This window comes from Myxine glutinosa, chromosome 3, assembly GCF_964187855.1.
Source record: "Myxine glutinosa chromosome 3, kmMyxGlut1.1, whole genome shotgun sequence".
Classification (NCBI taxonomy): Eukaryota; Metazoa; Chordata; class Myxini; order Myxiniformes; family Myxinidae; genus Myxine; species Myxine glutinosa.
The window spans coordinates 12,795,897-12,821,621 of record NC_136263.1 but is presented as its reverse complement, the minus strand read 5'-3'; the positions used below and the strand labels follow the sequence as shown (position 1 = coordinate 12,821,621).

The 25,725-nt window shown below is 44.5% G+C and overlaps 2 protein-coding genes across 2 annotated transcripts in view; one reads left to right on the top strand and one right to left on the bottom strand.

The window, feature by feature from the left end:
- LOC137423806 (dedicator of cytokinesis protein 1) overlaps window positions 1-25,725 on the bottom strand; it is a 968,048-nt gene that overhangs the window by 550,768 nt on the left and 391,555 nt on the right. The window lies entirely within an intron of this gene.
- The window catches only part of LOC137423878 (uncharacterized), a 46,483-nt gene that overhangs the window by 11,007 nt on the left and 9,751 nt on the right, over window positions 1-25,725 (top strand). The window contains exon 2 of the mRNA XM_078773720.1: window positions 6,248-6,319. Within this exon, the coding sequence (XP_078629846.1) occupies window positions 6,248-6,319 (72 nt within the window). The remainder of the gene's footprint in view (window positions 1-6,247; window positions 6,320-25,725) is intronic.

Below are 25,725 nucleotides of genomic sequence, written 5' to 3'. Positions count from 1 at the left end.
AAGACATGACGTGGGGTGGGGTCTTCCAAGGAAACAGTCTTTCCCCCCTTTCTGTTTTGTCTGGCTCTGGACCCACTAGGTAACCTCATCAATGAACAAAGACACTGATACCCCCGAACAACCAATATAAGAACATCCAAAGAAATATGAAACGTGACACATAAGGGTGGTTCTTCAAAATGAAAGTTAGAAAAGTCATGCTCCTAACACTTACAAGTTTTTGTATGTATGAAAAACGCCTTATGTTGAAATTTTAAGCCATTTGGCCTAAATTTAGGGGTTGCACACAGAGTTTGTAATTTCACATATTTGGCTCGCATAAATGTTTGGAGTTGATTATTTATTCTCCACTGCTATACGTGTGATGTTGACCATTACAGTTGACCTATGACCTTGCTATGTACTGCACATTTTGAAGTTGTTTTTAAGTTAATTGAATACAGTACAGCTGTACTCTGGTGCATGCAGTTGCTCTCTTTGAAGAGTACAATCGTCTCCTGACAACAGATGAACAGCAAATCCAGTATCTGCTTCAAGTTGTGACAGAACATCGCAAGAGGTTTCCCGATTGCAGGAAATCAACGCTTATCGGGCACAAACATTGAGTGGCTGGAAACCATGAGTCACTGTGCAACCCCTAAAACTTGATGTATTCAAAAAATATTGAACAGTCAGAATATTACCTCAAAACCAAAAAAATAAAGATTAGGAGTAAAACAATTCAAACATTTTTTTTGCCTTATGCAGCTAAGAACCACCCAAGTGACACATCCACTATACATGATGGTTTAAAGCTCTTCTCGCCAAATGACAAAAAATTGACAGAACAACTAAAACAAGTAAAACAGTTTTCCAAGGACATTCAAATGGAATTTGAACGAGACAAGTGCACAAAGTGCACATTTGTACAAAGGTAAATCAACAAAAACAGACAACATAAAAATTGACTTTGAAACAACAATACAGAAAACGAAGCATCATACAAATACCTCGGGGTAGAAGAGGGCCACCAAATATGTCACAAACAAATGCACAAAACAATCGCCAAAGAATACCTATGTAGAACGAAGCTGATCCTGAAAACATACCTCTCATCAAGAAACAAAATCAAATCCATAAACCAGCTCGCAGTACCAGCGTTCCAATATAACTGCGGAATAATAAACTGGGCCCAATCAGAAATCAGCAATTTAGACATCAAAACAAGAAAACTCGTTTCCATCCACAAAATGTTTTACAAAAACCAGTGCATCCCGAGAATGTACCTGCCAAGACGAGAGTGAGGGAGCGGCCTGATGGAAATCAACCAGGTGCAGTGACGAGTGTAGGACTAGCTGAGTATGTGAAATGTTCAACAGGCTATCGGATGGAATTTGTAAACAAACATGAACACAACAAACCTGAAAAAGTATTCCTAATTCACCTTGCAAATAATTTCCAAAAACAAGTGTGAAAAGGAAATGCCTCACAGGGAAATGAAACAGTAACAAATACAGTCCAACAATTGCAAAAAATTTAGATATATATATATATATATATATATATATATATATATATATATATATATATATATATATATATATATATATATATGTATGGATGTAAATAAATACAAGTTTGTGTGGCAAGGGTGCCTGGAGGGCGTGAATGGTGTTGGTGTCCTGTTTTCTGAGGAGTTTGTAGACAGTGTGGTGAGTGTGACGAGAGTGAGTGATAGGTTGATGATGGTGAAAATGATGATTGGAAAGCTCTTGGTGAACGTCATCTCGGGATATGCTCCGCAGGTTGGTCGAAGCGATGAAGAGAAGGACAAGTTCTGGTGTGCGATAGAGAGGCTGATGGAAAACGTGAAAGATGAGGAAGTTGTTGTGGTAGGAGGAGACCTAAATGGACACGTGGGAAGGAGTATGGATGGTTTTGACGGAGTTCATGGGGGTTACGGATATGGTGTGAGAAATGGAGAAGGTGAAAGGATTTTGGAGTTTGCTGATGGAGCTGACTTGTTGATTTGTAATACTCAGTTCCAGAAAGAGGATAATAAGCTTGTTACGTACACGTCAGGTGGGTCGACGACAACCGTTGACTACCTGATGGTGCGTAGGCGCGATAGGGGGCACCTCCGGGACACAAAGGTGATCCCGGGGGAGGAGGAGGTGTTTCACAGCACCACTTGGTTGTCTGCGACGTAAGGGTGAAAGGTGCGAGGAGAGCTCGGCGGGTGAAGTACCAACCGAGAATGAAGGTGTGGAGGTTGAAAGAGGTGACAGTAAGGGAGGCATTAAAAGAGAGGCTGAGTAGGGTCGAGGATGATGTGGTTGAGCTTGAAAGTGGTTGGATGTCGATGAAAGCTAGTCTGTTGGGAGCCGTTGGTGAGGTATGTGGATGGACAAAAGCACCACCGAGGCACTTGGAAACATGGTGGTGGGATGATGAAGTTGGAAAGAGGATTGACGAGAAGAGGAAGAAGTTCAAGGAGTGGCAGAAGGCGAAGGGTACGGGAGCAGAAACAGCAGAGCATGAAAGTTATAAGGCAGCCAGGAAGGCTGCAAAGAAAGAGGCAGCAAAGGCACAGGAGGCATGTAGGAAAATGTTCGGAGAACGCTTGGATTCGGAAGAGGGTCAGAAAGCAGTATTCAGGATTGCAAAGCAGATAGCGAAAGAGAGGTGTGATGTGATGGGGGTGAGTTGCTTGAAGGATGAAGTGGGACAAATCGTTGTCGACCCAGATGGAATTAAAGGAAGATGGAAAAGATATATGGAAATGCTGTTGAATACAGAGAATGAATGGGATGGCAACATAGAGAGTAACCCGGTTTTAGGACCGGCAGAGAAGATAACTGAGAAGGAAGTGGAGGAAGCGATAAAAGCAATGAAGGGTAGAAAAGCGGGAGGGCCGACGGGAGTTGTGGGAGATATGTTGAAGGCAGCAGGAAGTTGGGGTGTGAAGAGAATGACAGAGATCTGTAATCTGGTGGTGAAAGAAGGCCGCATTCCAGTGGATTGGGAACTGAGTACCCTCGTCCCTCTATACAAGGGGAAAGGTGACCCTCTGGAGTGTGGCTCGTACCGAGCGATAAAGTTATTGGAGCATGGAATGAAGGTATTGGAAAGGGTGTTGGAGAGGAGGATAAGGAAGAAAGTGAAGATCGACGAAATGCAGTTTGGATTCATGCCAGGAAGAGGAACGACAGACGCGCTTTTCATTGTGAGGCAGTTGCAGGAGAAGTACATGGAGAAGAGGAAGAAGTTGTTTCTTGGGTTTGTTGATCTGGAGAAAGCATTCGATAGGGTACCATGCAAAGTATTGACATGGGCATTGAGGAAGTTAGGAGTGGAGGAATGGTTGATCAGAGTAGTGATGGCAATGTACAAAAGAGCGCGCACAGCTGTAAGGACGAAGGACGGGAACAGTGGTGAGTTTGAGGTGAAGGTGGGAGTGCATCAGGGGTCGGTACTAAGTCCACTACTATTTGTAGCTGTGATGGAGGTGCTGGCTCAGAACGTAAAGGAGGGTCTACCATGGGAGTTGTTGTATGCAGATGATCTGGTGTTGATTGCGGAAAGTATGGATGGACTGAAGGAAAAGATGAACACGTGGAAGGAATGTATGGAGACAAAAGGTCTGAAGGTGAATATCGGAAAGACGAAGGTGATGGCAAGTGGTAAAGCATGTGGTGAGGTGGAAAGAACTGGGAAGTGGCCCTGTGCTGTGTGTAGGAAGGGTGTCGGAGTGAACTCCATTCAATGTACAATGTGCGCTGAGTGGGTTCATCAAAAATGTAGTGGTCTGAGAGGGTCATTAACCAGTGTGGCCGCTACATTCAAATGTAAGGTTTGCACAGAGGGAGCTGCAGATGGAGGAAATGTTGAGTTGGATCTTGGAGACGGCGTGAAGCTGGAAGGTGTGAAAACATTTTGCTACCTCGGAGACATGCTGAATGGAGAAGGTGGATCAGACTCGGCAACGGTTGCTCGAGTGAGATGTGCATGGAAGAAGTTTCGGGAACTGAGTGGCATGCTGATGATGAGGGGAGTGTCGTTGAAGCTGAAGGGAAAGGTGTATGCTGCATGTGTGAGAAGTGTTATGATTTATGGGAGCGAGACATGGGTAATGAACGTAGAGCAGCAATGAAGGTTGGAGAGGGTGGAAATGCGAATGGTTCGACGGATGTGCGGAGTATCGTTGAGAGAGAGGAAGACAAATGATGAATTGCGAAAGATGATGGGAATAGAGCCTGTGATTGATGCTGTGAAGAGGAACAGGTTGAGATGGTTTGGTCATGTGTTGAGGATGGATGAAAGTGACTGGTTGAGAAGAGTGGTGGAAATGAATGTAGAAGGAAGCAGAGGACGGGGAAGACCGAGAAAGACTTGGCTAAAGATGGTGGAAGAAGAAATGCGGGCAAGGGGGTTAACAAGGAGAGATGCAGAAAATAGGGCAAAATGGAGAAGATTGTCATGGGGACTGCAAGGCTAACCCCCGCTCTAGCAGGGAAAATGGCCTTTTAAAATGCATGTTGTTGTTGTTGTTGTTGTTGTATGTAAATAAATATCAAGAAATATACACCAACACCTGGAAGAATGACAAAAGATCAGGAAAATACAAAAAATAATTGGACAGAGTGGGGATAGACAAACAAGGCTCATTGGAATGGCTAGGAAGAGGTCAGCTCAACTGGGACGGAGAACGAATCATAATAAATGCCCCAGATCAAGGACACTACACCAATGGATTTAAAAACATGGTGGAACTGAGCCAGACGGACAAGTGTAGATTATGCGAGACAGAAACAGAAAGTACTAGTCACCTGCTCTCGGGAAGCAAAAAACTATTATCAGAATAACTTTACACACAACGGCACAACAAAGTATGTAAAGTGATTCATTGGCAAATCTGCAAAAATATAAGCATCCCAGTACTAGAAAACTCATGGAAACACGAACCAAGGGCAATCATTGAAAATGAGGACGTCATGCTCATGTACGGCCTGATGATTCCATCAAGCGTGAAAATAGAAAACAAAGCGTTGAGTCTGGACATTGTACTCAGGAAAAAAAAGGAAACAACAGCATTGATGATTGAAATATCAGTACCCAACGATTTTGTCCTCAACAACGCAGAAATCAAGAAAATGATCAAATACCAGGACCTCTTACACGAGCCTCGACTTTGTATATAAAAAAACCTCAAAAATGAGGTCAATAAATCTTGGAAGCTGAAGAGCATCGAAATTGTAGCAGTGGTAATTGGAGCAACAGGAATGATGAAGAAGAACCTCACTGAGATTTTGAAAACCATCCCTGGGAATATCACCACAAATGAACCACAATTGGAGGCAATCCGGGGTTCGGTGATGATCCTGAAAAGAGCACTTGGAACAAAACTCTGAAAAAGTTGAACAGCTTTGTATACTGAATCGAGGCTCGTGAAAGGCTAACATTTACTTCACAAACAAATCAACCAGACAAACAAAACACACAAAAAGCGGGAGCGGAAAACAAGATGGGGAGAGAAGGTGAAGCACACAAACACAACATTTGAGAGCAGGGAGATGTGTGGAAGGGAGAGGGCTTGGGGGGAGGAGGCATGGGAAGGGGGGGGGGGGTGGAGGGAGAAGTATAAAACACAAGGACACCAATGACTTCCAGGACAGAAGTTGGTATTTCAAAAAAGTGGATTTGGGGTGAAATTAGCGGGTGTAGCTTGGTCCATAAACCGTGATCTTTACTGAAGAGGAGGTGGATACTTTGGGTCCTGGGAGGACTCCGTTACACATCCTGAAACCCACAAATGGAGATAACAACCAACGATACAAACACACACACATGGACACACAAACACACACACACACACACACACACACACACACACACACACACACACTTGGTGATCATGAATGTATATGTCATTCTGAATAATTATTTCTGCTTCGCAATATTCAATGTCAATCTCCCGCAAAAGCAAAAAACACACCCAAACGATTATGTCACAATACCTTCTGAGTCGTTCAAATCCAACATGGCCAAAGTCATTCGAAGGAAATACTGTTGTTGTAAAAACACGACCCCAGAAGCAGTAATCAGCTTCCAAAATCCACAGACATGGTTTAGTTTTGTGGAAAGGGCCTATATGTACAAACTTTTATACAAGAAAGCCTCGTAAATTGAGCATAACAAATACAGTGCTGTTGGTAAAGGTAACTTATGGACAACAAGCACCCATTTTGACTCTTCCTGTCTGCTGTAGCAGGTCGTATCGCTCAGCTCAAGACACCTCCAACTGCAAGACGTGCAGAAAAAGTGCCTGCATCATTTACAGGTAAGTATCCATGACACCTCATCTTTGTACGCACGAGAACACCTTCTGCAGAGTGTCGATTGGGCCCAAAGGTGGTTTGTCTTTTAAAGCATCGTTTCCGCAATTGTATAAAAGATGGCAAGGAAACCAAAATGATTTCTAGATGATTTCCTCGACGTTCAAACAATCATCCATTATTAGCACGTATGGACAGAATGAACAGAATAGCATGTAGTAATGTAAAAAGATCACGAGACGTGAAAAATACCTCGCAGGTGACATTTTAGGACTGTTATTTAATTAAACTACCGATTCTTCAAATTACCTTTCGGCCAAGGACAGGTATTAAATGCGGGCCATTATGATTTATGCATTTGCCAAAAATGAAAGCGACAGTATTTTCCAACATGGCACTTCTTGAATTAGCCGTGCAAGAAAATACTAATATATTCCGTCGGAATCATCACATAAAAAATGTTGTCCATGTCCCATCGTTCAAATCCCCAACTAAGTTGTTCCAAGAATTGAGGTGGTTCTGGAAGATGCCTGAAATATATCATGATCCTCAAACTACCTGTGCACAATTGAGATGAATCAGAATTGTGCAGCGATCATACAAGTGATTAAAATATCAACTAGAACAGCACTCGGTGGAGCGCACACCTCCGTCAGGCTCAACATTTCACGTTTTGTATTCCACTGATAGGCTGGATCTGAATGTAGACCTGACCCAAAATCGAATCGACCGTCATTTATTTCTGCGCCATCCCTACATAGAGAGTACTAGCATACTCTCTGATATATATATATATATATATATATATACACATGAGTATATATATATATATCGTTTTTGACCCCATCTCCCAATAAAAAAATCACTCTTTTTTTTTCATTCATTCAGATCCAGATCCGGATCATCATTAAAATAAAATCAATCCGTCCTTGTCAGACACCCTGCCTGTCCACCAAGTTTTGGCAGAATACGTCCATAACTTTTTGAGATATCCAGCTGATAGACAAACAAACAAGAAATATGTCGTGCAGAGCACGATACTTGCGAAATCCCTAAAATAAGGTGTTGACTTTGGCCGATGTTGACTTCAAAAATAATTGGTGGTTGAATTCAGTTATATGTTATCCAAATACTTTTCAAATTCCAAGTCAATCGGATGAAAATTTGAGATTTAAAAAAAATCTCACCAAAGTTATTGCCCTTTGGCTTTTGGTTGACCTAAATATAATTGGTGGTTGAACTCAATGATAAAGTTGGCAAATACTCTTCAAATTTCAAGTCAATCAGATGAAATTTGATGATTTTAGAAATTTGGCCTAGGTTGGCCTTTTCACTTTTGGACCTCAAAACTAATTGGTGGTTGCATTAAGTGACAGGATATGCAAATCCTGTTCAAATTTCAAATGCTGTTCAAATTTCAAGTCAATCGGATGAAAATTGAGGATTTTAGAAATTACATCCAAATTGCTGACTTTTGGCCAAGGTTGACCTCAAAAATAATTTGTGGTTGAATTCAGTTATATGTTATCCAAATACTCTTCAAATTTCAAGTCAATCAGATGAAATTTGATGATTTTATAAATTTGGCCTATGTTGGCCTTTTCACTTTTAGACCTCAAAACTAATTGGTGGTTGCATTAAGTGACAGGATATGCAAATCCTGTTCAAATTTCAAATGCTGTTCAAATTTCAAGTCAATCGGATGAAAATTGAGGATTTTAGAAATTACATCCAAATTGCTGACTTTTGGCCAAGGTTGACCTCAAAAATAATTGGTGGTTGAATTCAGTTATATGATATGTAAATCCTCTTCAAATTTCAAATCCTCTTCAATTAATATTGAAGATTTTAGAAAATACACCTAAGTTGTTGACCTTTGGCCTATGTTGACCTTTTGACCTCAAAATCAATAAGCTTCTTCCTTATGACCAACTCCACCATTTGGTGAAGTTACATGAAGATAAATTTAAAATTGTGACCTGCAGGCGACAGACATACAGATAGACAGACAGACAGGATCCGGGATAGAATTCCCTAACATTCCCAAAATTCCCAAATTTGGAATTTTTCTAACATTCCCAAATTTTTCAAAAAAAAAATTGAAATTTTTTGTGTGAAGGTTAACAGGTGTTAACGGATAGTCACCATGGTGTTTGACGCAGAAAGGTTTGCGGCGTCCCCTAATGAGGCACAGTTCCAAGCGTTAAAAAGATCGGAACTCTTGATATTGGCCAAATATTTTAACTTGGAGGTCCGAGTTAATATGAAGAAAGCAGAGATGCAGACATTGGTGGTAGAATCTCTGGTGGGACAAGGAACATGGAAAGAGGTAGCCTTGGATTGGTTACCCGAGGAAAAAGAAAATGTGGTGCTCCGGAAAATGGAGATGCAACTGCAGAGCCAGGAAAGGTTAAAAGCAGAGGAAAGGAGAGCTGAAAAAGAACTCGAGGAGAGAAGAGCAGAGGAAAGGAGAGCTGAAGAAGAAAGAAGAGACACAACATCCCCCCCCCCCCCCCCTTCCCATGCCTCCCCCCCAAAGCCCTCTCCCTCCCACAGTTCTCTCGATGTCTCCATGTCTCTCGGTCCCTGCTCTCAAATGTTGTGTTTGTGTCCTTCCCCCTCTCTCCCCATCTTGTCTACCGCTCCCGATGTTATTTGTTTTGTGTGTCTGTTTGTCTTTCTGTGTGATTAATGTTCGCTCTTTCACGAGCCTCGATCTTGTATACAAAAAAAAAAAAAAAAAAAAAAGAGCTGAAGGAAAGAGCAGAGGAAAGGAGAGCCGAAAGGGAGTTAAAGGAACGTGACATGGAGTATCAGAAGGAACTTAAACTCAAGGCGCTGGAAGTTCGCTTCATCGCGGGAGCGGAATAAATGGAAGAACGGAGAGAAGTAGTATCCATGCCGGCTAGTTCGACAACTAGTCAGAACACTTGGGATGTTGATAGACATGTTAGGCTGGTTCCACCCTTCAATGAAAAGGAGGTAGCCAAGTTTTTTTTACACTTTGAGAAAGTGGCTCAAATGCTAAAATGGCCTGGGGAGTCCTGGACTATGTTAGTGCAAAGTGTTCTTCTTCTTTTTTTTTCTTTTTTTTCTGTATACTGAATCGAGGCTCGTGAGAGAGCTAACATTTATTTCACAAACAAATCAACCAGACAAACAAAACACAAAAGAGGGAGCGGAAGACAAGATGGGGAGAGAAGGGGAAGCACACAACCACAACATTTGAGAGCAGGGAGAAGTGTGGGAGGGAAAGGGCTTGGGGGCAGGAGGCGTGGGAGGGGGAGGGCGGGGGGGGAGAGGTATAAAACACAAGGGGACCGAAATTAGCGGGGGTAGAAAAGATCAAGGTTTTGGATGGGGGAGGCTAAGAGATGGTGGTGAACAGCTGTTTTAAAGACCTGGAGGGTGCAGTGGGATTGAAGAGAGTGAGGGAGTTTGTTCCAGAGGCGGGAGAAAAGAGGAATGAAGGAGTGAAGGTGAGCAGAAAGTCTTGATTTTGGCAGTTTAACCAAAAGAGGGTTGCAGGCAGATCTTGTGCGACCTGTAGGAATATTTGGGGGGACAGAGCCCAGAGAGGGTTGGGGGGGGCAAGGCCAGAGAGGAGTCGGTAGAAGACGGAAAGACCACCAACCTGCCTGCGGTGAGTGAGTGAAAGGCCCTTGGAGTTAGCTTCATCGCGGGAGATTCCAATGATTCTGAACGATTTGGTTTCAACAGCGTGAAGACGGGCTAGGTGTGAGGCAGGAGCACCAGACCAGAGGGGAGAGCAGTATTCCATAGAGCTGCAGATGAAAGCCATGTATGTGGTGAGGAGCTCAGGTGTGCCAAGGAAGGACTTCGCATGACGGAGGATGCCCAGTCGGCGACTGGCTTTGGAGGCCAGATTTCAAATGTGGTTTTCCCAGGAAAGATCATGGCAAATAGTGAGACCCAAAAGCTTGAGTGACAGAACTTCTTGGAGAGGATTATTCAGAAAGTGAAGGGAGGGTTTTCCAGTCGGTCTTTTCGGAGAGACATCGTAAGAGTGTGAGATTTATCAGGATTGAAAGACATGTTCCATTTGTTTGCCCAGTCTGTGATTTTGTCCAGGTCTGCAGAGAGTGAGGAGGCTGCAGACTGCCGATCTGACGGATGAGGAATGGAGCGACAGAGAGTAGAGTCGTCAGCAAAGAGATAGAGAGGATTTTCAAGAGAGTCAGAGAGATCATTGATGAAGACCAGAAAAAGCACAGGGCCCAGAACACTACCTTGGGGAACTCCAGCCTGAACAGGAAGAGGAGATGAGAGAAACCCATTCAGGGCCACACGTTGACTACGACCAGAGAGGACGTCCGCCAGCCATGCGTGGAGATTTCCATGGATACCAAAGGAGGAGAGTTTGGTGAGCAGAGCAGGGTGCCAGACCGTATCGAAGGCACGTGAAATGTCAAGGGAGACAGCTCTAATTTCCTGTTTGGCGTTGAGGACCTCCATCCATTGTTGAGAAAGCAGAAGCAGCATGTCCAGAGTAGAGTGACCAGGTCTGAAACCAAATTGATGATCAGAGATCAAGCCATTGGAGAAGAGGAAAGATTTCATATCTGAAGCAATGATGGATTCCATGACTTTGCTGATAATTGGGAGAAGGCTGATTGGTCTGTAGTTGCTGGGATCTGTTTTTGCACCTTTTTTGTGCAAAGCGGTGATGTTGGCTGATTTCCAAGCAGATGGCAGATGACCTTGAGCAAAAGAGAGGGTGAAGAGAACAGAAAGAGGGAGTGAAAGAGCAGAAGACCATGATTTTAGGACCCGTGGGCTGATGCCGTCAGGACCAGTTGCAGAATCAGAGTCGAGGGTTGACAGAAACTTTTCCACCTTGTCAGGAGGAAAGGACACAGAGTCCAGGAGCAGCTGGGTACGACTGGGTACGGTGGGTACAGAGAGGGATGGGTTTGGGACACAATATTTAGAGGCAAACACAGAGTTGAGGCATTCAGCTTTTTCACGTGCGGAGTCAGCCGTTAAGCCGTTTGAGGTGAGGGAGGGGATGGAGGGGGAACAAACACCAGAAACATATTTGACCAGACGCCACCAGGATTTGGAAGAGGGAGACAGATAAGAGAGTTCGGTCTTGAGAACGGTGAGATATTGTTTCCTGGCTCTCCTGAGGGTGGACACACACTTGTTTCGGGCTTTGTGAAAGGAAATGAGATTTCCTTCCGTTGGATTTGCTTTCCAAGAGACGAAAGCAAGTTGTTTCAGGGCAACAGCCTCACCACAAGATTCCGGGTACCATGGACGGGAGGAAGGGTATGACAACTGAAGACGAGATGGGATAAATCTGTGCATGAGAGAGAGCAATTTACTTTGAAAGAATTCCCAGGATGAGTTGATGTCAGAGGCGGTAGAGATGGGAGACAAGTCCAGATGATTGATGGCTGCTTGAAGACCGTGCCAGTTGGCCTGAGTGAAATGCCAGACTCGGCGACGCTGAGGAGCCTCTCTGAGAATGGTCAGAGAGATGTCCACTTTGACAAGCACATGATCAGATGAGCCGATTGGAGCAGAAGAAGAGCAGCAGACATTTTCAGGGAAGTTTGTCATAACCAAATCCAGAAGAGAAGATGCTCCGTTGACTGAGATCCGGGTCGGGAAATTGACAGATTGTATCAGTCCCAGTGAGTCGCAGAAGTCCTTTGCTGAAGAGCCATGGCTGGTGAGAGAGGTACCCACACCCAGCCAACTGGCATGGTGACAATTGAAATCACCACATATGAGGAAGAGAGAGTTGGGATGGGTAGATAGAAGTTGGTCCATATTATCAGACAGTGAGATGTAGATGGAGTCATCGCTGTTTAGTGCACGGTACAACACACATATGAACAAAAGGTGGGAGCGAAGGGGAAGCCGTAGCCAAAGGTATTCCTGGGGGTGAGGTGGAGAGAGGGCAGTGGAGGGCGAGTGAGGAAGAGAGTTTTTTATAAAGATAGCAACCCCCCCTCCAGGACGAGGCTCAGGTCTATCATACCGGAGGAGGGAGTAACCTGGGAGAGATACCAAGGCATCAGAGACATCATGAAGGACGAAAGTTTCTGTTAAGCAGATCACATCTGGTTTGTCAGAAGCAACCTGTATGGAGAGGTCAGTCAAGTTTGAGCGAAGGCCCCGGATGTTTGAGGTCCATACCGTTAATGAAGAGGAAGGGGGAGCATCGGGTCCAGAACAGGGGGGGGAGGGGTAGGGTAAGATGTGGAAGAGGAGGAAGAGGTAGGGAGAGCTGTTGAAGGTGTGTCAGAGATTTCAGAGATTTCAGAATAGCTTGGAGAAAGGGAAGAATGGGGCGGACAAAAGGTTTGATGGAGATTGGGTGAGGCACAGTGAGGTGTTATTTGAGGAGGGGGAAGAGCGAGGCAGAAGGTTGGGGGAGATGAAGGTGAAAGTTGGAAGGGGGAAGAAGCAGGGAGGATGCTTTGAGGAGGAGGGCTGAGAGGGGAGTCTAGGAGGGGAGGAGCGAGGGAGAGTCTCGGAGGGGAGGGGTGTGGGGGGAGTTTAGGAGGGAGGGGAGGGAAGGGGCAAGGGGGGAGATTTGAAAGGGATGGGTGATGGGGAGCATTTGGAGGGGAGGGGTGAGATTGGATTTTGAAAAGTGTACGATTCATGGGAAACGAACATTTTTTGCAAAATGAGTTTGAGACCTTCGAGTCAAAAATACGTTTGAGGACACTGGAGGAGGGGTGGAGTTCTGGATAGTTTAGGGAATGTAGAAAGGAGGAACTGTAAGAGATGGTATTATATATATTTTTTGGAATGAATAGATTTGGTGAGCAAGACGAAAGCATCCTTTTGTAGGAAAAGAAGAAAAGGGTGTTATAATATATGAGAGAAAATAGTTGTTCAGGGGAGAGATTATACATTTCTAACCACGTGATCGCGTGATCGCGAACGAAGAACGAACGAACAAAAAGAACAACAAATAAACGAATAAGACCTGGGAAGGAAATATTTTTTGGGGTTTTTTTTTTTTTTTGAGAGTAGGGATATTAAACAAGGAGGTATGGGGTGAACAACTGGGACGAAACAGAGAACGAAAATAATTTCAGCGCATTCGACGAATCGCTGAGAGAAAAACAAAACCACAAGGTCGGAGACGGTACGGTAGCCAAAGCCTACGAGTTCTAGGCCGCAGAATACTCGATACGCATTAACCGACGATTGTGTATACATGTACGAAAAATTAGCACCGAAAATTTTCCAAAAAGATACGCTATAGGTACAGACACCGAAAGATAGATACAGTCTCGACAAAAACACAATTGAGAAATATCACTTAGCTTCGAAAGCGTGAGCGCATGGAACAGCTTCGAAAAGACGTGACCTCGCCGTGATCCTACGAGATCTCACGAAAGCGTGAGCTTCGAAAAGACGTGACCTTTACTTCTGGTGGGTAAAGCTCAAGATATCTATTCGGCTTTAGCGATTGACCAATGTGCAGATTATGAGATAGTGAAGAAAACCATTCTCAAAGCCTATGAATTGGTCCCTGAAGCTTACCGGCAAAAATTCAGGAATGCCAGGAAGAGGGAGAGTGAGACCCATGTGGAGTTTGCCAGAATGAAGGAAACCATGTTTGATTGGTGGTGTGACTCAAAGGGGATTGGGAAAGACTTCAACCTGTTGCGACAATTGATCTTGGTGGAGGAATTCAAACAGTGTGTCCACGCGGACATTAAAGTACATCTGGATGAAAAGACGGTACCAGAGTTGTATGAGGCAGCAACTGTGGCAGATGACTATGCCTTGACACACAGGATGGGGTTCCACAAACCTAACTTCCCGCCTAGAGTTAGCCAGGGGAGTTATGGTAAATCAGGTGCGGAGAACAAATATTCATGGAGGCTGCCTAGAGATGACTATGGGGACAAATCTGATACCGCGACTTTTAGGGATCAGAAGACTACAGTTCCAAGACAGACTTATCTTCCGGGGGGCACGAGGCAGACCACAAGTTTTTCCTCCGGGCCTACTTGCGCTTTTTGCAAGAAACCTGGGCATTTGATGTCCCAATGTTATGCCCTGAAAAGGAAAAATCAGGAGCGCAGTCAAACTAGTGCAACTCCGAATGCATTGGCAAATGCAAGAAATCGTCCTTGGAGGACAGTGCCTTGTGAAGGTTCCCATGCCAAAGTTACGGCATCACAGAACGACCTTGTTCAAGAGGGTTACAAACCTTTTATTTCAGAGGGGTTTGTGTCACTGGATGGAGACTTAACGAACCAGAGACCTGTTAGGACACAGGAGCACATCAATCTTTGATGCTTGAGGGCATTTTGCCATTGTCAGAGAAGACGGCAACTGGTGTTAGTGTTCTTTTACAGGGGGTTGGAGGCTATGTTAAAGCTCCACTTCATGTCATCCATTTGAAGTCTGATTTGGTGTCAGGACCGGTCACCATAGGCTTACAAGCCACTCTTCCTGTAGAGGGAATCTCTTTTATTATCGGGAATGATTTGGCCGGTGGTCGAGTTTCTGGTAATCCAATGTTGGTTGAAAAGCCCATTATGGAAAATAACACCAAACAGTTAGAGCAGGAGATTCAGGGTATCTTTCCATCCTATGCAGTGACTCGTGCTATGGGTAGGAAGCGCTCTGAAGAGAAGGAGAAGGAAGGCGATGTGGATTTGGGTTCCTTCGAGGTATTGAAGGAAAATTCTGAAGGAGGTAATAGGAAAGGGAGTGACATCAAGGAACTTAAGGAAAAGGTGGCATCTGGAAGCTGGAACCAAAGAGGAAATGGAGTGTCCGTCGGAGACATCTGGGAGCGAGGTTGAGCAAACGGTGCTGGTCCGAAAGAGACTTGTTGAAGAACAACACGGAGATTCGGAGATCCGGAGTTTAATTGGTAAAGCCGTTACAGAGGAAGAGGCTATGAAGATACCTGTTGGTTACTTCATGAAAGGGGAAATACTCATGAGAAAATGGAGACCACGGGAGGTGCCAGCAAACGATGAGTGGAAAGTTCATTACCAAATTGTGGTGCCACCGCCGTACCGGAAGGAGATATTGAGTTTGGCGCATGAGACACCTTTGGCCGGGCACCTTTGAGTGAACAAGACCTGTGACAGAATATTGGTACATTTTTTCTTGCCAGGATTGCGACGTGATGTAGCGGATTTCTGTAAATCTTGCCACTCTTGCCAGCTGGTGGGAAAACCTAATCAGAAAATCCCATCCGCACCTTTAAAACCAATTCCAGCTTTTGAAGAGCGATTCAGCCGTGTCATTATTGACTGTGTAGGCCCTTTACCTAAAACTAAGGCTGGACATCAGTATCTGCTGACCATCATGTGCACTTCCACAAGGTACCCAGAGGCAGTGCCTCTTCGAAAAATTACTGCGTCAGTTATTGTGAAGGCCTTGATTAAATTTTTCACTTTGGTTGGCCTACCTGAGGTCATCCAGTCTGATCAGGGTTCCAATTTCATGTCAACACTTTTTCAGCAAGTGGTACACCTGTTGGGAGTGGAGCAAGTAAGATCAAGTACTTACCATCCCGAGAGCCAAGGGGCCTTGGAAAGGTTTCACCAGACATTGAAGAATATGATCAGAACGTATTGTTTTGAATGTGACAAGGATTGGGATGAAGGAATACCCTTATTGTTGTTTGCTACGAGGGAATCTGTTCAGGAGTCATTGGGGTTCAGTCCTTTTGAACTTGTATTTGGACAAGCAGTGCGAGAACCGTTGAAATTTGTGAAAGAACAGTGGCTACAGGAGGAGTCACAGTCAACAGTGGTGGAATATGTGTCAACGGTTAGGCACAGATTGGCAAAGGCTTGTGAAGTTGCGAGAAGAAACTTGAAAGTGACACAGGATAAAATGAAAGTGAGACATGACAAGAAATCTCACATAAGAAATTTCAGTCCTGAGGACCGAGTGTTAGTGTTGCTTCCTGTTCCAGGTCAGCCACTACAGGCTAGATATTTTGGTCCCTATGCAATCGAAAGGAGGGTTAATGAAACAGATTACGTGGTGACAACTCCCGACCGACGGAAAAAGCGGCAGCTGTGTCATGTCAACCGACTGAAGAAATATCATGAGAGGAAGCCTGTGGAAGAAATGGTTCCTGTCTCACCTGTCGTGCCTGTAGTCGGGGTGCAAGAGAATCCAGAGGTTGACGCCGGTGTGAAGTTTGATAACTTTGATGACCAGGCTGGTCCAAGATTGACGAACACAGAAGTGTTGAGTCATTTAGATGAGAAATTAGGTCATTTGACGAGGAAACAACAAGGATAACTGTCCAGCCTAATTTTTGAATTTGCACATTTGTTCACAGATGTACCTGGTCGTACTGACCTGGTATATCATGATATTGAGGTGGGGGAAGCCACTCCTGTGAAACAACACCCCTATCAGATGAACCCTGTGAAGATGGAGTATCTTCGGAAGGAGGTTCAGTATATGATGGAGAATGACATCATCGAACCAAGCAGCAGTGAATGGAGCTCACCATGTGTGTTGGTTCCAAAACCCGATGGCAGTTTTCGCTGTTGTACGGATTTAAAACGGGTTAATGCAGTGACCAAGACCGACTCATATCCCATCCTGAGGACTGATGACTGTATTGATAGAATAGGCCCAGCTAAATTTGTAACTAAGTTTGACTTGCTGAAACGGTATTGGCAGATTCGACTTACTGATAGAGCCAAGGAAATCTTAGCTTTCGTCACACCAAATGGGTTGTATCAGTACAAGGTTCTTCCCTTTGGATTGAAAAACGGGCCTGCTACATTTCAACGGCTGATCAATAAGCTTATTGCAGACCTTGAGGGGGTGGAGGCTTATCTGGATGATGTCATCATCCACACTATGACCATGGAAGATTACATTAAACAAATTCAGGCATTTTTCAAGAAACTGACCGAGGCAGGGTTGACGATCAACTTATCTAAGAGTGAGTTTGTAAAGGCACAGGTGGTGTTCCTAGGCCATGTAGTAGGTCAGGGTCAGGTGCAACCGGTGACAGCCAAGATAGAAACCATTGATCGCTTCCAAGTTCCAAAAGGGAAGAAGGAGCTTATGAGATTCTTGGGTATGGCTGGTTGGTACCGGCGGTTCTGCAGGAATTTTTCTGATGTGGTAGCCCCTTTAACGAATTTGCTGAGGAAAGAGACCAAGTTTGTTTGGGATGACAAATGTCAGGCTGCCTTTGCCCACGTCAAAGCAATATTAATAAGCTCTCCTGTCCTAGCAGCCCCGGATTTTCAAGCACCTTTCAAGTTGGCCATTGATGCAAGTGATGTGGGGGCTGGGGCAGTTCTATCACAGGAAGATGAGGATGGAGTGGATCACCCGGTGTGCTACTACTCCAGAAGGTTTAACAAACATCAGGCAAATTATGCCACTGTAGAAAAGGAGACCCTTGCTCTCCTGCTAGCGCTTCAGCATTTTGAGGTGTATCTGGGAACTACTACCTTTCCTATAAAAGTCTTCACTGATCACACCCCCTTAACCTTCATTCAAAAAATGAAACATAAAAACCAGAGGTTGATGAGATGGAGTTTGGCTTTGCAGGAGTTCAACTTGGAAATTGAGCATGTAAAGGGCAGGGACAATGTCATTGCTGATGCTTTGTCCAGAGTGAACTAACTTTGGAAATTTCTGTACGTTGTTTGGAAGTTTTGTTGCTTTATTTTGGGGAATATTAATTATTGTTTCTCACATGAATTGATAATTTGGGTGTGAGTTTTACTTTTGTTTGTTAAAAGAGTTTTTGCCTGCAAAGAAAGTTTTCACTGTGTTCAAACTTTCTTTCTTGAGGGGGGGAAATGTTATGGATTCGTCACTTCCGTTGTTGTGGTTTTCATCCAGTGTAAACATTTTTGATTCCATGTACTATTATTGTTGTCGTTTAAGGGAGATAGATATTACTATTTTCAAAAGGTAAAAAGGTTAATGTTTTAAATGAAACCGGAACCGGACGACGACGAAGAGGAAGAACAGGAAGAGGAGCAAGAAAAGGTGGAGCGAGTGAGTCGGACAAGAAGCCTAGCTGCTTCGAGATCTGGAGCGAACGATTGGCGAACGAGGGTCACGAGTGAACTTTGGGTTTCCCGGGAAAGGGATTCCTGCGACAGAGTTGTTATCGCGGTGACAGATAAACCTGCGTGACAGGTTTTGCGGTTGATTCCGGAGAGAATCATCAGAGTGCCGTTACGCCACGAGAACGGGCCGTAGGCCATTTTGACTCGCGCGCTTTGCGCATCGCTCAAGGTTTTTCACTTCGCTTCAACCATTCTCACCGCATCCAGACCTTAATTTGGTGTGTGGGTGCAACGTGGCTTTTGAGTGGGAAATCTGCGGTTCGCCGAGTGGGAGCCGTGGAACGTCCATACTCGAGGGTGTGATTTCCCAGTCGCATTGAGGGCGCCTTTGCGCAGCTTTGGCCGCGTGACTGTGACTGTCATCCGAACGGGATTCTGATCTGGATTAGACATCGTTCTGACGATCGCTGGAGCCGATCGTCTTTGGCTTGATGCCGGAATAGAGACATTGGGGAATGTTCTTCTTTTCGCGCACTTGGAGCACAGTGAGTTATATTGTATGAACCTGATGGTACCATCATAGGAAATATATATTGGTTGTACAATTGATTACTATTGTTGTTGTACTGTTATTCTTGTGTGATCTTAATACAATACTTGTTTGTTGGTAACAACTGGTGTGGTTTCACCATTGATATTTGACATACAGAATAACACATCTTTCTGCCGTGACTCCTCTCGGGGCTCGGAGGTACACCGTGACCGGGGTTTGGGGAGGAGCACGTAACAGCAAAGATGAGCCCTCAATTTCTGTTACGCGCAAACGTGCAAAGCGCGTGAGTCAAAATGGCCGACGGCCCGTTCTCGTGGCGTAACGGCACTCTGATTCCGGAGAGAATCATCAACCGCAAAACCTGTCACACAGGTTTATCTGTCACAGCGATAACAACTCTGTCGCAGGAAGCCCTTTCCCGGGAAACCCAAAGTTCACTCGTGACCCTCGTTCGTCAATCGTTCGCTCCAGACCTCGAAGCAGCTAGGCTTCTTGTCCGACTCACTCGCTCCGCCTTTTCTTCCTCCTTTTTCCTCTTCTTCCTCTTCGTCGTCGTCCGGTTCCGGTTTCATTTAAAACATTAACTTTTTTACCTTTTGAAAATAGTAATCTCTATCTCCCTTAAACGACAACAATAATAGCACATGGAATCAAAAATGTTTACAGTGGATGAAAACTACAACAACGGAAGTGACGAATCCGCAACACCTATGTTGACCTTTTGACCTCAAAATCAATAAGCTTCTTCCTTATGACCAACTCCACCATTTGGTGAAGTTACATGAAGATAAATTTAAAATTGTGACCTGCAGGCGACAGACATACAGATAGACAGACAGACAGAATAACGCAGAAGACGAACCAATATACGCATTTGAAAATCTTTGATTTTTGCAAGTAACAAACGACAAGGGTGAAAACAACCTCAGTCCATCTTCTGTGGTAAAGGTAATGATGTATTCTTGTATATTCGCTTATTAACATACCATAGAAATGAAAGTACCGAGTTAGGCAGGACAATACCAGAAATAGTGCACTTACCACAAGTTTACCTTGTCTATTCCAATTCCCAATTGCAATTCAACTACAAGTTGTTGGGTTGGTGATTCGCAGGCAGGGCGTTGCATCACAGAGTTGGGCCTCCCTCGGATGAGCGTAAAGCTGGAGGACACGTCTGTGAATATCAGTCGATGGACATTAAATATCCTTCGGCATCTTTGATGGAGTGCAGGTGAGTTATCACCAGCATCCTGAACAAATTACAAATTCGGCCACTTTCAATCGAATGGCATGCCTTTTTTTTTTTTTACATGGGATATTGCCCATCACAAAGCCTACAGGGCCACTCGAAGTGGGGGCTACACAAATAAAACAAAAGCAGAACAACCAGGCCTCTGGATTGAAACAAGACAAATATAGAAATTTGTCTCTTCAGAGAACAAAAAGGGCTGGGAGGGGTGAACGAGTCTGCTTCGAGACAACAGTGCCTCCACCACAACAGTGCCTTGAGCCGAAACCATCACCTGTGCAAGAGCACATGGAGGGGGGGATAATTTGGGTTATTTATGATGATGGAGTAGTAGTAGTAGTTGTAGTAGTAGTAATAGTAGCAGTGATAGGAGCAGTGATAGTAGCAGTGAGAGTAGCAGTGATAGTAGCAGTGATAGTAGCAGTGATAGTGGTCGTGATAGTAGCAGTGATAGTAGCAGTGATAGTAGCAGTGATAGTGGTCGTGATAGTAGCAGTGATAGTAGCAGTGATCGTAGCAGTGATAGTAGCAGTGATCGCAGCAGTGATAGTGGTCGTGATAGTAGCAGTGATAGTGGTCGTAATAGAAGCAGTGATCGCAGCAGTGACAGTAGCAGTGATAGTGGTCGTGATAGTAGCAGTGATAGTAGCAGTGATCGTAGCAGTGATAGCAGCAGTGATCGTAGCAGTGATAGTAGCAGTGATAGTAGCAGTGATAGTAGTAGTGATAGTAGCAGTGATAGTAGCAGTGATAGTAGCAGTGATAGTGGTCGTGATAGTAGCAGTGATCGCAGCAGTGATAGTAGCAGTGATAGTAGCAGTGATAGTGGTCGTGATAGTAGCAGTGATAGTAGCAGTGATAGTGGTCGTGATAGTAGCAGTGATCGTAGCAGTGATAGTAGCAGTGATAGTGGTCGTGATAGTAGCAGTGATCGCAGCAGTGATCGTAGCAGTGATAGGAGCAGTGATAGTAGCAGTGATCATAGCAGTGATAGTAGCAGTGATAGTAGCATTGATAGTAGCAGTGATAGTAGCAGTGATCGTAGCAGTGATAGTAGCAGTGATAGTAGCAGTGATAGTGGTCGTGATAGTAGCAGTGATCGCAGCACTGATCGTAGCAGTGATAGTAGCAGTGATAGTAGCAGTGATCGCAGCAGGGATAGTAGCAGTGATAGTAGCAGTGATCTTAGCAGTGATAGTAGCAGTGATCGTAGCAGTGATAGTAGTAGTAATAGTAGCAGTGATAGTAGCAATGATAGTAGCAGTGATCGCAGCAGTGATCGTAGCAGTGATAGTAGCAGTGATAGTAGCAGTGATAGTAGCAGTGATAGTAGCAGTGATAGTGGTCGTGATAGTAGCAGTGATCGGAGCAGTGATCGTAGCAGTGACCGTAGCAGTGATCGTAGCAGTGATCGTAGCAGTGATCGTAGCAGTGATAGTAGCAGTGATAGTAGCAGTGATAGTAGCAGTGATAGTAGCAGTGATCGCAGGAGTGATAGTGGTCGTGATAGTAGCAGTGATCGTAGCAGTGACCGTAGCAGTGATCGTAGCAGTGATAGTAGCAGTGATAGTGGTCGTGATAGTAGCAGTGATCGCAGCAGTGATCGTAGCAGTGATAGTAGTAGCGATCGTAGCAGTGATCGCAGCAGTGATCGTAGCAGTGATAGTAGCAGTGATAGTAGCAGTGATAGTAGCAGTGATCATAGCAGTGATAGTAGCTGTGATAGTAGCAGTGATAGTAGCAGTGATAGTAGCAGTGATAGTGCTCGTGATAGTAGCAGTGATCGTAGCAGAGAAAGTAGCAGTGATAGTGGTCGTGATTGTAGCAGTGATAGTAGCAGTGATCATAGCAGTGATAGTAGCAGTGATCGCAGCAGTGATAGTGGCAGTGATCGTAGCAGTGATAGTAGCAGTGATTGTAGCAGTGATAGTAGCAGTGATAGTAGCAGTGATAGTAGCAGTGATCGCAGCAGTGATAGTAGCAGTGATCACAGCGGTGATCGTAGCAGTGATCATAGCAGTGATAGTAGTAGTGATAGTAGCAGTGATCATAGCAGTGATAGTAGCTGTGATAGTAGCAGTGATAGTAGCAGTGATAGTAGCAGTGATAGTGCTCGTGATAGTAGCAGTGATCGTAGCAGTGATAGCAGCAGTGATAGTAGCAGTGATAGTAGCAGTGATCGTAGCAGTGATAGCAGCGATGATAGTAGCGGTGATAGTAGCAGTGATTGTAGCAGTGATAGTAGCAGTGATAGTAGCAGTGATTGCAGCAGTGGTAGTAGCAGTGATCGCAGCAGTGATCGTAGCAGTGATAGCAGCAGCGATAGTAGCAGTGATAGTAGCAGTGATCGTAGCAGTGATAGTAGCAGTGATAGTAGCAGTGATCATAGCAGTGATAGTAGTAGTGATAGTAGCAGTGATCGTAGCAGTGATAGTAGCAGTGAAAGTAGCAGTGATAGTAGCAGTGATCGTAGCAGTGAAAGTAGCAGTGAAAGTAGCACTGATCGCAGCAGTGATAGTAGCAGTGATAGTAGCAGTGATAGTAGCAGTGATCGTAGCAGTGATAGTAGCAGTGATAGTAGCAGTGATAGTAGCAGTGATAGTAGCAGTGATCGTAGCAGTGATAGTAGCAGTGATAGCAGCAGTGATCATAGCCTGTGCAAGAGCACATGGAGGGGGGGATAATTTGGGTTATTTATGATGATGGAGTAGCAGTAGTAGTTGTAGTAGTAGTAATAGTAGCAGTGATAGTCACAGTGATAGTGATGGTGGTCGTGATAGTAGCAGTGATAGTAGCAGTGATAGTAGTGGTAATAGTAGCAGTGATCATAGCAGTGATAGTAGCAGTGATTGTAGCAGTGATCATAGCAGTGATAGTAGCAGTGATCATAGCAGTGATAGTAGCAGTGATCGTAGCAGTGATAGTAGCAGTGATAGTAGCAGTGATAGTAGCAGTGATAGTAGCAGTGATCGTAGCAGTGATAGCAGCAGTGATCGTAGCAGTGATAGTAGCAGTGATCGCAGCAGTGATAGTAGCAGTGATAGTAGCAGTGATTGTAGCAGTGATCATAGCAGTGATAGTAGCAGTGATAGTAGCAGTGATAGTAGCAGTGATCATAGCAGTGATAGTAGCAGTGATAGTAGCAGTGATCATAGCAGTGATCATAGCAGTGATAGTAGCAGTGATCATAGCAGTGATAGTAGCAGTGATAGTAGCAGTGATAGTAGCAGTGATCATAGCAGTGATGGTAGCAGTGATGGTAGCAGTGATAGTAGCAGTGATAGTAGCAGTGATCATAGCAGTGATAGTAGCAGTGATCGTAGCAGTGATAGTAGCAGTGATAGTAGCAGTGATAGTAGCAGTGATAGCAGCAGTGATCGTAGCAGTGATAGTGGTCGTGATAGTAGTAGTGATCGCAGCAGTGATCAAAGCAGTGATAGTAGCAGTGATCATAGCAGTGATAGTAGCAGTGATCGCAGCAGTGATCGTAGCAGTGATAGTAGCAGTGATAGTAGCAGTGATAGTAGCAGTGATCGCCGCAGTGATAGTAGCAGGGATAGTAGCAGCGATCATAGCAGTGACAGTAGCAGTGACAGTAGCAGTGATAGTAGCAGTGATAGTAGCAGTGATAGTAGCAGTGATCGCAGCAGTGATAGTGGTCGTGATAGTAGCAGTGATAGCAGCAGTGATCGTAGCAGTGAAAGTAGCAGTGATAGTAGCAGTGATAGTAGCAGTGATAGTGGTCGTGATAGTAGCAGTGATCGTAGCAGTGATCGCAGCAGTGATAGTAGCAGTGATAGTAGCAGCGATAGTAGCAGTGATCATAGAAGTGATAGTAGCTGTGATAGTAGCAGTGATAGTAGCAGTGATAGTGCTCGTGATAGTAGCAGTGATCGCAGCAGTGATAGTAGCAGTGATAGTAGCAGTGATCGTAGCAGTGATAGTAGCAGTGATAGTAACAGTGATCATAGCAGTGATAGTAGCAGTGATAGTAGCAGTGATAGTAGCAGTGATAGTAGCAGTGATCGTAGCAGTGATCGTAGCAGTGATAGTAGCAGTGATCGTAGCAGTGATCGTAGCAGTGATCGTAGCAGTGATCGTAGCAGTGATATTAGCAGTGATAGTAGCAGTGATAGTAGCAGTGATAGTAGCAGTGATCGTAGCAGTGATTGTGGCAGGGATCGTAGCAGTGATAGTAGCAGTGATCATAGCAGTGATAGTAGCAGTGATCGTAGCAGTGATCATAGCATTGATAGTAGCAGTGATCGTAGCAGTGACAGTAGCAGTGATAGTAGCAGTGATAGTGGTCGTGATAGTAGCAGTGATCATAGCAGTGATCGTAGCAGTGATAGTGGTCGTGATAGTAGCAGTGATCATAGCAGTGATAGTAGCAGTGATAGTAGCAGTGATCGTAGCAGTGATAGTAGCAGTGATAGTGGTCATGATAGTAGCATTGATCGCAGCAGTGATCGTAGCAGTGATCATAGCAGTGATAGTAGCAGTGATCATAGCAGTGATAGTAGCAGTGATCGCAACAGTGATCGTAGCAGTGATAGTAGCAGTGATAGTAGCAGTGATAGTAGCAGTGATCGAAGCAGTGATCGTAGCAGTGATAGTAGCAGTGATAGTAGCAGTGATAGTAGCAGTGATAGTAGCAGTGATAGTGGTCGTGATAGTAGCAGTGATCGCAGCAGTGATCGTAGCAGTGATAGTAGCAGTGATAGTAGCAGTGATAGTAGCAGTGATCGCAGCAGTGATAGTAGCAGTGATCAATATCATAGCAGTGATAGTAGCAGTGATCATAGCAGTGATAGTAGCAGTGATCGTAGCAGTGATAGTAGCAGTGATAGTAGCAGTGATAGTAGCAGAGATAGTAGTAGTAATAGTAGCAGTGATAGTAGCAGTGATAGTAGCAGTGATAGTAGCAGTGCTAGTAGCAGTGATGGTGCTCGTGATAGTAGCAGTGATAGTAGCAGTGATAGTAGTGGTAATAGTAGCAGTGATAGTAGCAGTGATAGCAGCAGTGATAGTAGCATTGATAGCAGCAGTGATAGTAACAGTGATAGTAGCAGTGATAGTAGCAGTGATAGTGGTTGTGATAGTAGCAGTGATAGTAGCAGTGATAGTAGCAGTGATAGTGGTCATGATAGTAGCAGTGATAATAGCAGTGATAGTAGTAGTAATAGTAGCAGTGATAGTAGCAGTGATAGTGGTAGTGACAGTAGCAGTGATCGTAGCAGTGATAGTAGCAGTGATAGTCGCAGTGATCATAGCAGTGGTAGTAGCAGTGGTAGTAGAAGTGATAGTAGCAGTGATCGTAGCAGTGATAGTAGCAGTAACAGTAGCAGTGATCGTAGCAGTGATAGTAGCAGTGATAGTGGTAGTGACAGTAGCAGTGATCGTAGCAGTGACAGTAGCAGTGATCGTAGCAGTGATAGTAGCAGTGATAGTGGTAGTGACAGTAGAGGTGATAGTAGCAGTGATAGTAGCAGTGATAGTGGCAGTGATAGTGGTAGTGATCGTAGCAGTGATCGTAGCAGTGATAGTAGCAGTGATAGTAGCAGTGATAGTGGTAGTGACAGTAGC